At 49.1% G+C, this 15,785-nt stretch overlaps 1 protein-coding gene across 1 annotated transcript; it reads left to right on the top strand.

Moving 5' to 3' along the window:
• The first annotated feature begins 1,070 nt into the window (after nt 1-1,070).
• LOC306764241 (ras-related protein Rab-14-like) lies at nt 1,071-12,721 on the top strand. The gene is made up of 8 exons (XM_079251321.1): nt 1,071-1,190; nt 1,541-1,599; nt 8,580-8,633; nt 9,597-9,774; nt 11,092-11,158; nt 11,572-11,659; nt 11,736-11,766; nt 12,239-12,721. The coding sequence occupies exons 2-8, from the start codon at nt 1,548-1,550 to the stop codon at nt 12,414-12,416; spliced, it is 648 nt and encodes a 215-aa protein (XP_079107447.1). The 5' UTR covers nt 1,071-1,190; nt 1,541-1,547; the 3' UTR covers nt 12,417-12,721.
• Nucleotides 12,722-15,785: the final 3,064 nt, after the last annotated feature.

Below are 15,785 nucleotides of genomic sequence, written 5' to 3'. Positions count from 1 at the left end.
CAGACCCCAGTTTGTGAGACTGAAAGGTTGTGTGTCTGAGATGGAGGTCAGCAGCACTGGTGCACCACAAGGAACTGTACTCTGGCCATTCCTCTTCCCTCTGTACACCTCAGACTTCCAGTACAACTCTGAGTCCTGACATCTGCAGAAATACTCTGATGACTCTGCAGTTGTGGGGTGTATCAGGGATGGACAAGAAGCAGAGTACAGAGAACTGGTCAGTCAGTTTGTTAAATGGTGCGGTGACAATCATCTCATATTAAATAGCAGCAAAACAAAAGAGATGATTGTTGACTTCAGGAGGAAGAAGAATAAACAAAGCACTGTTTCCATCCTGGGAGAGGAGGTGGAGGTGGTGGAGGAATACAAGTATCTTGGAGTTCAGCTGGACAACAAACTGGACTGGAAATGCAACACTGACTACATCTACAAGAAAGGTCAGAGCAGACTGTACTTCTTAAGGAAGCTGAGATGGTTTAACGTCTGCACCAAGATGTTGCATATCTTCTAGAAGTCTGTTGTGGAGAGTGCAGTCAGCTTTGCAGCATCTGCTGGGGTAGTAGCATCAGAACCAGAGACTTGAAGAGAATCAACAAACTGATCCAGAAAGCTGCTTCTGTGCTTGGAGTAACTCTGGAGCCGCTGGAGCTGATTGTCCAAAGAAGAATGCTGCACAAGCTGATGAAGATGATGGAGGATTCTTCACACCCTCTCCACAACACAGTGATGAAACAACAAAGTGTGTTCAGTGAGAGGCTTCTTCAGGTCCGATGTAAGACTGAAAGATACAGAAGATCATTCCTGCCAGCAGCCATCAGCCTCCGGAACAAGACCTCCTCAAATTAATTATTATCTACTATAATATTGAATGTCCCTTCGAGATTAATGAAGTATTTTTCATTTCATATCATTATGTTATGTTATGTTATGTTATGTTATGTTATGTTATGTTATGTTATGTTATGTTATGTTATGTTATGTTATGTAATACCTGTTTTCTTCCGCTGGGCGGCGATAGAACGCTGCTGGTCGCTATACTACCTCTGTATGTTTAGTAGAAGAAGATTTGCGGAAGACGTGAGAAATTGATCTGACGGCTCAGCAGCAGGTTTAGTTAAAAAAACATCCATAATTACCGACCTAACTTGCGGTTTAAACATCTACAGTTCGGATAGACCGTCAGCCTAAAGGTAAAACAGACGGAATTTGTGACCCAGTTTGTCTGACTGGTGTATTTTTTGCTGTTTTTTCTTGTTAAATGAAAGTAAAGTGTCTTCCTGTAGTTAGCTTTTAGCCTGTTAGCAGTTAGCAAGGCGGAGACAGCTGTTAGCCTGCTAGCTCCGCGCGAGGCTAACAGGAGCGGAGAAACAGGTCACGTGACTTCTGCTTTCTCTCCACGTGACTGTCACGATGCTTCACACCGGTGTTTTAATGCGGTCAGCTGTCTGGGTTCATGTACCGAGAGACCGACCCGGTTCGGACTGACCCGGTTCGGACCGTCAGACTGGGTCTGGGTTCTGACTCCTGTTTTTCTCCACAGAATAAAGATGACAGCGGCTCCATACAACTATTCCTACATCTTCAAATACATCATCATCGGTGAGTTTATTGATAAGGGATGACGCTGATTGATAAGTGATGACGGTGAGTTTATTGATCAGGGATTTGTTATTGATGACGCTGTGAAGTATGAAACTCCCTGATGTCTCCTCTGCAGACTGGTTCTGGTTCAGGTTCTCTGTTCCCATTGTAATGTAAACGAGCCAAACTTAATCTGTGTCTGTAGATCTCAGCTTCTACACACGAGGAAAACCCAACAGGAATGAAAATGCAGTAAAAACATCCTGGCAGCTGGATCCGACCCCCACCCCTCTGCTAAGCATGAAATAGTGTTCCTGCAGTGATTTCTGAAGACAGCCGGCCTGCTTGTATCTGGATAAACCTGAGACCGCAGGAGCTTCTAAGCCATGTTGTCCGGCTACGGTCGCCAGTGATGGACGGTTCTGTCCCTTTCCTGCGGCGTGCTGACAGAAGATCTGCTGTTTGCGTGGGAAGTCCTGCATGAAGAAACACGGCTGCCGTTCTCTCTGCAGCTCATCTGGTGGAAGATTATCAGCTCGATAGTTCTAACTATTTCTAAAGTTCAGACGTGGATAAACTGATGCCAAACTAAATCCTCGCCATGGACATAATGGAGCCATGGAGTGATGATGATGATGATGAGAAGGAGGAGGAGATTTCAGAGAAACCCGACTGTCATGTCTAAAGAGAAGCTGTAACACGTTGAGATTTAATAACTCACAACTCTGAACTTGCAGCTGTCAACGTGTTTTTCTGTCCGGGTGACGTGCGTTTACTGAAACCACAGCTTCGTTAGACGCGTCGTTAGTCTGAACGCCGCCACATGAGCAGGACCCTCTGGGAAGAGGCTCATCCTGAATTTCAGCTCATTTCCATGCAGGAATCAGTCATTTCTGCAGATGTTCTGTTGTAGTGAGATGCTGCTTTGTGTCATTCTAGTCTGAATCTGTGGAGCATGTTTACAGAGATGTAGCAGGAAGAACTTACAGACACTGGCAGTAACGCTGTGTGGAGCAGACTGTTGAAATCAGAGCTAACAGCCTGCAAGGAGGGCGTGGAACGTCGTCCAGTCAGAGCGTGACCTCCGCTCTGATCAGGCATCAGCTGATTGGATGAAACGTCTGCATAATCACAGCCGTCGTTGGTTTTCAGAGATCAGAAACTATTTTAACTCCGCGTAGCTCCAAGTTGCTCTTATTGGACAAAACATTTGTAGAAATGTGTTTGACGAGTTTCTAATTTCATAAATGAGGCATAAATGCAGGAGAATAAGTAGCAGATCATGACTTCTGCTCGCTGGAGCTGATTTATGGCCTGCAGCTCTCACACACACTCACACTCATCCTCACTGCAGGAACCAGTCTGCTGATTTAATGCAGACCGATTTCCTGTCTGGACTCACACCGCCCTGAAATGGGCTCATCTGGCAGTTCCAGGTGTGAAGAGCGGATCATCCAGAGCAGACTTCCCGCAGGAGGAAGGTCACATGGCTGCAAGATGTCTTACTTCACTGCAGAACTCTGACACCGCAACATGTATTTCACATGTTCGTGTTAGACGGGATGAGGAGGCAGAAACAAGGCGTACGACCTCATAAAGGAGGTCATAATGAGGAGGAAGAGTTGCCTGATGAGGAAGACTCAGGGACCAGATGTTTAAACGTAATCTGGTCAGATTTTAGTCATCAGATTGGATCAGATCTTATAAGTGATTGTTCAGAAGGGAAAGAAGGATTCTGAATGGGACTGGATTATGCAGTCCTGTCCTGTCCTGGTTTTGATCTGGATTAAATGGGACTGGATTATGTCATCCTGTCCTGGTTTTGATCTGGATTAAATGGGACTGGATTATGTCATCCTGTCCTGGTTTTGATCTGGATTAAATGGGACTGGATTATGTCATCCTGTCCTGGTTTTGATCTGGATTAAATGGGACTGGATTATGTCATCCTGTCCTGGTTTTGATCTGGATTAAATGGGACTGGATTATGTCATCCTGTCCTGGTTTTGATCTGGATTAAATGGGACTGGATTATGTAATCCTGTCCTGGTTTTGATCTGGATTAAATGGGACTGGATTATGTCATCCTGTCCTGGTTTTGATCTGGATTAAATGGGACTGGATTATGTCATCCTGTCCTGGTTTTGATCTGGATTAAATGGGACTGGATTATGTCATCCTGTCCTGGTTTTGATCTGGATTAAATGGGACTGGATTATGTCATCCTGTCCTGGTTTTGATCTGGATTAAGTGGGACTGGATTATGTCATCCTGTCCTGGTTTTGATCTGGATTAAATGGGACTGGATTATGTCATCCTGTCCTGGTTTTGATCTGGATTAAATGGGACTGGATTATGTCATCCTGTCCTGGTTTTGATCTGGATTAAATGGGACTGGATTATGTCATCCTGTCCTGGTTTTGATCTGGATTAAGTGGGACTGGATTATGTAATCCTGTCCTGGTTTTGATCTGGATTAAATGGGACTGGATTATGTCATCCTGTCCTGGTTTTGATCTGGATTAAATGGGACTGGATTATGTCATCCTGTCCTGGTTTTGATCTGGATTAAGTGGGACTGGATTATGTCATCCTGTCCTGGTTTTGATCTGGATTAAATGGGACTGGATTATGTCATCCTGTCCTGGTTTTGATCTGGATTAAATGGGACTGGATTATGTCATCCTGTCCTGGTTTTGATCTGGATTAAATGGGACTGGATTATGTCATCCTGTCCTGGTTTTGATCTGGATTAAATGGGACTGGATTATGTCATCCTGTCCTGGTTTTGATCTGGATTAAATGGGACTGGATTATGTCATCCTGTCCTGGTTTTGATCTGGATTAAATGGGACTGGATTATGTCATCCTGTCCTGGTTTTGATCTGGATTAAATGGGACTGGATTATGTCATCCTGTCCTGGTTTTGATCTGGATTAAATGGGACTGGATTATGTCATCCTGTCCTGGTTTTGATCTGGATTAAGTGGGACTGGATTATGTCATCCTGTCCTGGTTTTGATCTGGATTAAGTGGGACTGGATTATGTCATCCTGTCCTGGTTTTGATCTGGATTAAGTGGGACTGGATTATGTCATCCTGTCCTGGTTTTGATCTGGATTAAGTGGGACTGGATTATGTCATCCTGTCCTGGTTTTGATCTGGATTAAGTGGGACTGGATTATGTCATCCTGTCCTGGTTTTGATCTGGATTAAATGGGACTGGATTATGTCATCCTGTCCTGGTTTTGATCTGGATTAAATGGGACTGGATTATGTCATCCTGTCCTGGTTTTGATCTGGATTAAATGGGACTGGATTATGTCATCCTGTCCTGGTTTTGATCTGGATTAAATGGGACTGGATTATGTCATCCTGTCCTGGTTTTGATCTGGATTAAATGGGACTGGATTATGTCATCCTGTCCTGGTTTTGATCTGGATTAAGTGGGACTGGATTATGTCATCCTGTCCTGGTTTTGATCTGGATTAAGTGGGACTGGATTATGTCATCCTGTCCTGGTTTTGATCTGGATTTAATGCGACTGGATTATGTCATCCTGTCCTGGTTTTGATCTGGATTAAATGGGACTGGATTATGTCATCCTGTCCTGGTTTTGATCTGGATTAAATGGGACTGGATTATGTCATCCTGTCCTGGTTTTGATCTGGATTAAATGGGACTGGATTATGTCATCCTGTCCTGGTTTTGATCTGGATTAAATGGGACTGGATTATGTCATCCTGTCCTGGTTTTGATCTGGATTAAATGGGACTGGATTATGTAATCCTGTCCTGGTTTTGATCTGGATTAAATGGGACTGGATTATGTCATCCTGTCCTGGTTTTGATCTGGATTAAGTGGGACTGGATTATGTCATCCTGTCCTGGTTTTGATCTGGATTAAGTGGGACTGGATTATGTCATCCTGTCCTGGTTTTGATCTGGATTAAGTGGGACTGGATTATGTCATCCTGTCCTGGTTTTGATCTGGATTAAGTGGGACTGGATTATGTCATCCTGTCCTGGTTTTGATCTGGATTAAAGCTTTCAGTTTGTCTTCTGATCTGGACAACTTTCATCCCAGCAAACAGGATGATCCTGATCCCAGCAGGGTTTGGATTTCCAGGAGGATTTCTGGGAGAAAATTTGTTCAGACTTTAAATTTGGTAAAATAATATTTATTTTGTTTGTATTTTTATTTTGCACTCGACTCATTTAAGCCTTTCTGTTGGTAAATAAAGCAGGAAGTCCCTATGTAGCCTTTCAGAATAAAGCAAATATAAAAACATAACATGATCTAGTCCCCATGAAATAAACCTCCAAACAAAACAAATGATCATTTTCCTCTGATTCATCAGAGCAGAACCTGACAGACATCATTTCTAACGTCTCGACCGTCCCTCATTCTGACAGGATGCCAGTCTGGTTCCTCCCCATGAGGCTCCGGTGAGGGACATCCAGCCTGTTTTATTTCAGACGGGTTTAAAATGTCCACAATATCGTTGTTAATGAACTGTTTTTATTTGCTGGGACTCAGATGAGAAATCATTAAACTATAAACACAAGTGGATATTTATGATTTTGTGTTTTGTCTCAAACCAAAAAACACTGAAAGAGACTCCGTACTGGTTGTTCTACCTGTTTTTCCTCTACATACCTGGTTACCCACGTTGTTTTAACTCCTGCTAATCCAGATTATGTCATCTGGAAAACTGTCACTCTGGATCAGATGATCGAATCCAATGTTGGTTTGAAAAACTGATGTAACACTAAAATCCTGGATACCAAAATATCTCCTAATCCAGATCATTTTGATCCAGATTAAATCTTCTGAACAACCGGCCCAAACCGGTTGATTGGTCCAAAATTTACGTATAAAAAGTTGTAAATAAAAACAAATTCACTGCTGCTGAAACTGAGACATTTTATCATTTGATGGAAAATATGAGCTGATGTGAAAGAAGTAGTTCCAAGATGATGTTTAGCATCGCTTCCGCTAACATCTGGAAACATCTGGGAGTAAGGAGAGCAGCTGCTGGAGTTTCATGAGAGGAACGTCGTCCCGTTCTGGTCTGATGCAGCTTCCATGATGCTCCAGATGTTTGTACTGGACTGCAGCAGACCAGTTCTCCTGTTCCACCATCAGGATGTGGTTCAGCGTCGTCCTTCTGGACCAGTTCTCCTGTTCCACCATCAGGATGTGGTTCAGCGTGGTCCTGCCGGACCAGTTCTCCTGTTCCACCATCAGGATGTGGTCCAGCGTGGTCCTGCTGGACCAGTTCTCCTGTTCCACCATCAGGATGTGGTTCAGCGTGGTCCCGCTGGACCAGTTCTCCTGTTCCACAATCAGGATGTGGTCCAGCGTGGCCCTGCTGGACCAGTTCTCCTGTTCCACAATCAGGATGTGGTCCAGCGTGGTCCTGCTGGACCAGTTCTCCTGTTCCACAATCAGGATGTGGTCCAGCGTGGTCCTGCTGGACCAGTTCTCCTGTTCCACAATCAGGATGTGGTCCAGCGTGGTCCTGCTGGACCAGTTCTCCTGTTCCACCATCAGGATGTGGTCCAGCGTGGTCCTGCTGGACCAGTTCTCCTGTTCCACCATCAGGATGTGGTTCAGCGTGGTCCTGCTGGACCAGTTCTCCTGTTCCACAATCAGGATGTGGTCCAGCGTGGTCCTGCTGGACCAGTTCTCCTGTTCCACAATCAGGATGTGGTCCAGCGTGGTCCTTCTGGACCAGTTCTCCTGTTCCACCATCAGGATGTGGTCCAGCGTGGTCCTGCTGGACCAGTTCTCCTGTTCCACAATCAGGATGTGGTCCAGCGTGGTCCTGCTGGACCAGTTCTCCTGTTCCACAATCAGGATGTGGTCCAGCGTGGTCTTGCTGGACCAGTTCTCCTGTTCCACAATCAGGATGTGGTCCAGCGTGGTCCTGCTGGACCAGTTCTCCTGTTCCACAATCAGGATGTGGTCCAGCGTGGCCCTGCTGGACCAGTTCTCCTGTTCCACAATCAGGATGTGGTCCAGCGTGGTCCTGCTGGACCAGTTCTCCTGTTCCACCATCAGGATGTGGTCCAGCGTGGTCCTGCTGGACCAGTTCTCCTGTTCCACCATCAGGATGTGGTTCAGCGTCGTCCTTCTGGACCAGTTCTCCTGTTCCACCATCAGGATGTGGTTCAGCGTGGTCCTGCTGGACCAGTTCTCCTGTTCCACCATCAGGATGTGGTTCAGCGTGGTCCTTCTGGACCAGTTCTCCTGTTCCACCATCAGGATGTGGTTCAGCGTGGTCCTTCTGGACCAGTTCTCCTGTTCCACCATCAGGATGTGGTCCAGCGTGGTCCTGCTGGACCAGTTCTCCTGTTCCACCATCAGGATGTGGTTCAGCGTGGTCCTGCTGGACCAGTTCTCCTGTTCCACCATCAGGATGTGGTTCAGCGTGGTCCTGCTGGACCAGTTCTCCTGTTCCACCATCAGGATGTGGTTCAGCATGGTCCTGCTGGACCAGTTCTCCTGTTCCACCATCAGGATGTGGTCCTGCTGGACCAGTTCTCCTGCTCCACCATCAGGATGTGGTCCTGCTGGACCAGTTCTCCTGTTCCACCATCAGGATGTGGTCCAGCGTGGTCCTGCAGGACCAGTTCTCCTGTTCCACCATCAGGATGTGGTCCTGCTGGACCAGTTCTCCTGTTCCACCATCAGGATGAGGTCCAGCATGGTGGAAGGTCTTCCCTGAAAGAGACGTTGTCTGGATGGGAGCAGATGTTTCAGCATTGATGGAGCTTCCCAGATGTGGAAGCTGCCCACGCCATCGGCACTAATGCAACCCCATCCCATCAGAGATGCAGGCTGATAACAAGCTGGATGCTCCCTCTCCTCTTTAGTCTGCAGGACACGCTGGTGGAAGTGGAGTTCCCAGACTGTTAGAGAGGAGACGGATTTAACGGCGCTGTCTCAGACGTCGCCGAGCGCTCACCTGTGTTGTGTTTGTGTTTCTGCAGGCGACATGGGAGTCGGGAAGTCGTGTCTGCTGCATCAGTTCACAGAGAAAAAATGTGAGTCCTCCACCTTTCTGCTTCTCCTCTGTCTGCTCCGAAGCTCCAGGGTTTAAACTGGTTTAGTGTCAGACTGAGAGACGCTGCAGAGCGTCCCAGTTTGAGAAGCTGGGTTCAGTCAGCTGACCCGTTTCTGACAGAACGTTTACCCTTCCTGCTGGTTCTACTCCAGAAGTTCAGTTAAAGGGTTCCTATTCTGGTATTTGGAGTTTTCTGAGCTTTCTACAGTGTTACAGTGTTGAATCCTCATCAGACATGTGAACAACACTGTTTTTTATCACCTAAACGCAGGTTTGAGTTTGAGTTTGAGTTCCAGCACGCTCTCAGTTTGGTTTCCATGGCGACGAAAAATGCGCCGTTTTAGAGTTTTTTCTACTTGGAAATCCTTGTGACGTCCCGGGGGATAAGGTTTGGTGATTGGTTACCTTCTACTGGTTAACAAGGGCATGTACAAATACATCAGGCGGGTGGAAAACGTGGGATAAAGTTATTTCCAACGATGGCTGGTGAGTTTACCAAAGAGAGACATCCTGCTGCATTCGTTGCTGTGGGTTGCTGTTTTCCACTTCGTTTTCAGGCTCTGATTCAGGTTCCAACATGTAGGGCTGGATGCTATGTGTTGACATTTTGTTTTTTTATTGAGTTCATATGAGCCTAATCCTTCTGTTTATGAGACGTTACAATGACGGTGAAAGCAGGTGCGGTGCGCGCTCCCGATGTAGTGCAGTGGCGGGAGGCGGGGCTTAATGCGGAAGAGTCTCAATCCACTCGTTTTGCCTGCAGGCTGATCTGACAGCCTACGGAGAGGGTCGGTCTGAAGTAAATAAAGCCATTTGTGACAATAACTCCATCAATCCCAGCCCTTCTGGACTCAGAAATAAAATAAATTAGCCTGAAATGCACAGAATTGTTCCACTTTAACCTAGTCGTTTAGTTAGTAGTCGTTAAACTGTGTGTTTGTAGTCATGGCGGACTGTCCTCACACCATCGGGGTGGAGTTTGGGACCAGGATCATGGAAGTCCACGGCCAGAAGGTGAAGCTGCAGATCTGGGACACGGCGGGTCAAGAGAGGTTCCGGGCCGTCACCAGGTCCTACTACAGAGGGGCCGCCGGGGCCCTGATGGTCTACGACATCACCAGGTACTGTGGGGGTGGGAGGGGGGTCAGTGGGAGGCGTGGGACTTTCTTACTTTTAAAACCTTTTCTTTCATTTTTCTGCTGAAAAACTTACTTTCAGCTTTACTTGTAGCATCCAGCATCAGTGCATGGAAACAACCCGTTTCCATGGCAACTCAATAGTCTTTATGAAAACCCTGTCAGTACAGGAAGAGCCGGCGGTCCTCAGGCGAGCCTCTGGGTTTCTCCCATAGACTGTATATAAAAGATGGGCGGAGCCTCCGTGACGTCACCCGTAGGTTTCTGAAGAGCTGAATTGAATCTTGGTGGGCGGTTCCAACCATCGCCATCTTGGCAGGGACATGCGAATCGTCTCGCCCGGAAAATACAAATATGGGCAAAGAGGTGGAGCTGAGAGGGGGGCTGTGAGTGTCATGGTGGATGATTGACATCGAGCGAACTCCGAGCTTTCTGTAGCTAAGAGCTAACCGCGCTAACCCGGAGATAACAGGAACTAACCAGCTAACGGAGGTAAGCGGCTAAAGCTAAGTCACGTTGTTAACCGGCTAAAAACCGCGGTTGTTCTACGTTCTTCTGACTTGAAGCAGGAGATCGGGTACCTGTCAATCAAAAGGACACGCCCCTAAATATGCCGACTTCGAGATTAAATTACTTTTAAACGGGCGAGTTAGAAAAAAATTCACTCCCCCCACAGTTGTCATGAAGGTAAACCTGACCTATTAAACCTAAAATGGATTTTTGAACCAGGCTGTAAACATGTTTGTTTCTGCTGTAAACATGTTTATTCCTGCTGTGAAGTTGGTCTTTTTAACATGGGAGTCTATGGGGATTCGCTCTGTTTTGCAGCCCCTAGTGGATGAAGGGGGAACTGCAGTTTTATGCACTTCCGCATCGGCTTCACTTTTAACTGCCAGAGGTAGCCGCTTGGTTTCACCTAAGAAACTCTGCAGCTGATGTCGTCGTTGCTGCAGGTGAAATGCCAACGTGTAACACCTGCAGCTCCGCCTGCTGTAGAACAGAAGAACAGCCTTTAATCTGGTCGTTAAACATGGAAGCTGACCAGGTTCCATGCAGCCCTGGTGTCTGCGGTGTGTTCAGGAACACCTGAATTGCAGTCTCCTTTCCGTCAGATGTGTTCCAGTGTTTCCAGATGTGCAGTTTTCTGTATGTTTGACGTTAAACACGTCTGAACAGAGAAGCAGAGGGATGGAAATGGATGTGTATTCCCAGCATCCTGTAACATTTGTCGGCTTTTAACTCGTCTTTTCCTCAGACATCCATGTTGTTTCCTGGTGGAATAACTCCTCTGTCTGTGTTCAGGAGAAGCACCTACAATCACCTGAGCAGCTGGCTGACGGACGCCAGGAACCTGACCAACCCAAACACAGTGAGTGTTCCTCCATCTGTTACCATGGCGATAGTTTTATCCCATAGTGAACAGCCGCAGGGTCTGAACTTTAACTGACGAGTTGATGAAAACGTTGACCTGCAGATGAACTAATAATAACTATGTTCCACATTAAAGCTGATTGATTAGGATCAATAGTTTCCTGTAGGTGTAATACCGCCTGTGGCCACAAGGTGGAGCTGTTTGAACTGACTCTGATGCTTTGTGGTTCATTTGATTAAAAAATAAAAAAAGACAAATATTCTCTTGAAGGAAAGTCCAGACAGGTTTTATAAACTTGTGAGTTTTATCTGAGTGTAAATTAATTTATTTGATTTAATCAGTGGTTTGTTTTCCATCTTCAACACCGACGTTTGGCTTCATTTCCACTCAGCTTGTGTCCGGTGTTGCAGGTGATCATCCTGATTGGAAACAAGGCGGACCTGGAGGCTCAGAGAGACGTCACGTACGAGGAGGCCAAACAGTTTGCAGAGGAGAACGGTGAGGCGTCTGCAGGATCTGCAGCGGCGTGCGGTAAACTGGCTGACTGATGGACTCTTCTCTCTGCTTCCTTCAGGTTTGCTCTTCCTCGAAGCCAGCGCCAAGACGTGAGTATTCTCTGCATCACGCTGGGGTGGACGGCGGGTCTGCTCTGATAAATCACCTCTGGTCTTCAGGGACCACAGTCCTACAGGTTTTCAGTGTTTCCCTGCTCCAACACACGCTGGGTTACCAGGTCATTGTGCAGAACTTGAGCGGAGCGACAATATTAGGACCGCAGTTGGACTAAAACTTGCTGCTGGTTGATTCAGACGAAAGCAAGTTTTTTATTTGATGTCAAATTTCCGCTTCAGCCAGAAGATCCGATGAAAAATGAGGTGAAATAAAGAAAGACGCATCAGCGGCTTTGTTTTGGTACGCCGGTTTCTGCCAGACCAACCTGGTGTTAGAACTGGTCCTGATCCGGCTCGCGGGGAACTGGTTTCTTGTTACCAGCAGGAAGACCCGCGTCGCGGTCTCCGGATCAAACTGTTCCTCGGTGCGTTAACGTCCCGTTTCTCTGATCCGTTTGTTCTTCAGGGGGGAAAATGTGGAGGAAGCCTTCCTGGAAGCAGCCAAGAGAATCTACCAGAACATCCAGGACGGCAGTCTGGACCTGAACGCCGCAGAGTCGGGGGTCCAGCACAAGCCGTCTGCGCCACAGGGGGGCCGGCTCAACGCCGACAGCCAGCCGGCTAAAGAAGGCTGCAGCTGTTAGTCTGGAGCTGCAGACCGCCAGCAGGCTTCGCTGGGTCGCATCTGGAACCATCCACGTTTTACACCCAGTCTGGATCCTCCGCCACGTGTCCCGGCAGGAATCCCAGCTTCCGGCTTCATCAGGATGGAGGACCGCCGGGTCTCAAAACCCACCACTCACATTCGATCCAGATTCTGAAAAGCCTTAACCCAACCCTCCTTCCAGGTCCAGACATGTCCCAGTCTGAACCATTAAGACATCTGGTAGACCCACAGATCCAGGAACCAGTTCTAATGAAGCTGCTTCAGTAGCCACGCCGCCCCAAAGTGGACCAGAGCCTGGACCGGTCCAGAGCCTGGACCGGTCCAGAGCCTGGACCGGTCCAGAGCCTGGACCGGTCCAGAGCCTGGACTGAAGCTGGATCATCTGAGTGTGGTCTACACCAGGTGCTCCACAGAAGGTCACCATGAAGACTTTACAGACCCCGATTGGCTCCTACATCCGGACCAGAACCAGATCGTTCTAAAAGTCTCCATAAGTCCAGATCCAGGACTTCCAGGTTCTGCTGGAGATCCAGATCGTTTTAACGCTTCGGTTCTCTTTTGCGTAAAATGTTCTGTTCAGACTGAGTCCTTAGCTCAAACATTACCGCTTCTAACACGGCCCGTCTGGATCCGGATCGCTCTCTGTCCCGGCCCGTCTGGATCCGGATCGCTCTCTCTGTCCCGGCCCGTCTGGATCCGGATCGCTCTCTCTGTCCCGGCCCGTCTGGATCCGGATCGCTCTCTCTGTCCCGGCCCGTCTGGATCCGGATCGCTCTCTCTGTCCCGGCCCGTCTGGATCCGGATCGCTCTCTCTGTCCCGGCCCGTCCGGATCCGGATCGCTCTCTCTGTCCCGGCCCGTCCGGATCCGGATCGCTCTCTCTGTCCCGGCCCGTCCGGATCCGGATCGCTCTCTCTGTCCCGGCCCGTCCGGATCCGGATCGCTCTCTCTGTCCCGGCCCGTCCGGATCCGGATCGCTCTCTCTGTCCCGGCCCGTCCGGATCCGGATCGCTCTCTCTGTCCCGGCCCGTCCGGATCCGGATCGTTGACCTGTTTGGTGGTTTTGTTTATTTCTGAGTTTTATCAGTTTCTGCTGAAGGCCTCCATGTTGGACCTTTCTACTCCGGTCTGGTCCCGTCACATCCGAGTCCTTCTGCGGTCCGATCCGGTCTGGTCCCATCCGAGTCCTTCTGCGGTCCGATCCGGTCTGGTCCCATCCGAGTCCTTCTGCGGTCCGATCCGGTCTGGTCCCATCCGAGTCCTTCTGCGGTCCGGTCTGGTCTGGTCCCGTCACATCCGAGTCCTTCTGCGGTCCGGTCCGGTCTGGTCCCATCCGAGTCCTTCTGCGGTCCGATCCGGTCTGTTCCCGTCACATCCGAGTCCTTCTGCGGTCCGGTCCGGTCCATTTGGGAGTCCTTCTGCGGTCCGGTCTGGTCCCATCCGAGTCCTTCTGCGGTCCGGTCCGGTCCATTTGGGAGTCCTTCTGCGGTCCGATCCGGTCTGGTCCCGTCACATCCGAGTCCTTCTGCGGTCCGGTCCGGTCTGGTCCCGTCACATCCGAGTCCTTCTGCGGTCCGGTCCGGTCTGGTCCCATCCGAGTCCTTCTGCGGTCCGGTCTGGTCCCATCCGAGTCCTTCTGCGGTCCGGTCCGGTCTGGTCCCATCCGAGTCCTTCTGCGGTCCGGTCTGGTCCCATCCGAGTCCTTCTGCGGTCCGGTCTGGTCCCATCCGAGTCCTTCTGCGGTCCGGTCCGGTCCATTTGGGAGTCCTTCTGTGGTCCGGTCTGGTCCATTTGGGAGTCCTTCTGCGGTCCGGTCTGGTCCATTTGGGAGTCCTTCTGCGGTCCTGGTCCCAACCGATCCAGGCTGAAACCCAGTAGTCGGAGGAGGTTCAGCAGGTTTTCAGAACCTTTTCAGGGTTTCTACTGAGATGGTTCCCAGTTCGACTCTCTCAGCTCAGACCTGCTGGTTTCTATGGTAACGGAGCAGGTCTGCCATCTAGTGGTCCAGCTGGAGACTGGGTCTGCAGGCTGAAGTTTCTGTCCAACTTATTGATTTCTTTTTCTTGTTTTACGTATCAAGTATCATCTTCACCTGCCGTTATTGCTTCATCTTCATTCTTCTTCTATGGACCTGAACTTCAGCAGACGTCCTGAAGGTCTGGAGATCTCGTGGATCTCTGGCTCAACTCAACGGAAACCAGTCCGAATGACCCGGTTCGTAGATCAGTGGAGGTCCCCGCTAGGCTGGACGTCAGTTTAGTCTCAGTCCCTGTAGATCCACACTAAGTACTTACTGGGAGTCTGGGACCTGGTCTCACTCAGATCTGGAGTCCGCTTCGAGTCTGAAACTGGATCTACAGACTGGTTTCTTCTGGGTTTCCATCTCCGGTTGGATGAAGCAGCTGGTCTGGAGAGCATTGCGAGTTCAGGAAACGTTTTTCATTAAATTCTTCCGGTTAACCGCACAAGTGTGGCGCCGCCGGTTGGCCAGGCGACCCGCCGCGCCGCCGGTTGGCCAGGCGACCCGCCGCGCCTCGCTGGTTTCTGCTCCAGTTCGTCTTGTCGATACGCCTGAGCGGACAAACCAAAACGTGCTGCAAGTCTTTCTTCTCTGCTTTATTTCTGGTTGTCATGACAACAAAGCCGGCTCTACGGGGACCGCTTTCCTGGTCCGGCCTGATAATTAAACCCAGTTCATCTTGTCTTAAAATGTTTTAAAACTTCCAGATTAATGAAAAATCAACTCTAAGATGAAGTTCAGATCGGAGACGCCATGAAGGACGGTAAAAATGTGCTGCAATCCCGGAAGTGACGGAGATGTTTCAGATCATTTCTTCCCTTTCATTCACGTTAAAACTTCCAGCTAAACAAGAATAATTTGTATTAAAAATGTTGAAGCTTTTATCAGGACGCAGATTTAGAGCAAAAAGTCTTTTAGCAGTTAAAAGATCCTCGGTCACTTCGGATTACGGTCTGTTTCCTGAACCACAGTGGGATAAACGAGGATTCTGGACCCGGCGGGAGGAAGTCTCCGTCGCTTCGCACAAGATTTTACCTTCGTGTTGAAAGAGAAAAACGTTTCATCTTCGGTTCTGTGATTCAAGTAAAGAATGATCTGTAAATTCAGACTTCTGGGTGACCTGCTGCGCCACCGGTTGGCCCAGCACACTCTCGGTCAGTGCCGGGCCTCCGGAGCGCCGCCGGGCGTCGTGCGGCCTCGCCGGGCGTCGTGCGGCCTCGCCGGGCGTCGTGCGGCCTCGCCGGGCGTCGTGCGGCCTCGCCGGGCGTCGTGCGGCCTCGCCGGGCCGGTTTCGGTCTGAAGGCGGTCCCTGGCCTTCGTACAACCT

Source organism: Telmatherina bonti (assembly GCF_933228915.1).
Source record: "Telmatherina bonti genome assembly, chromosome: 13".
Taxonomy (NCBI): domain Eukaryota; kingdom Metazoa; phylum Chordata; class Actinopteri; order Atheriniformes; family Telmatherinidae; genus Telmatherina; species Telmatherina bonti.
The sequence above is the reverse complement of the archived record's forward strand: the minus strand, read 5'-3'. Positions and strand labels throughout refer to the sequence as shown.

What these genes read in the sequence shown, in the direction of transcription:
- LOC306764241 (XM_079251321.1), top strand. Translation starts at nt 1,548, where the DNA reads ATGACAGCGGCTCCATACAACTATTCCTACATCTTCAAATACATCATC. An exon ending in ACAGTTTGCAGAGGAGAACG is followed by an intron (nt 11,660 to 11,735) that starts GTGAGGCGTCTG and finishes TGCTTCCTTCAG; the next exon opens with GTTTGCTCTTCCTCGAAGCC. An exon ending in CTCGAAGCCAGCGCCAAGAC is followed by an intron (nt 11,767 to 12,238) that starts GTGAGTATTCTC and finishes TTTGTTCTTCAG; the next exon opens with GGGGGAAAATGTGGAGGAAG.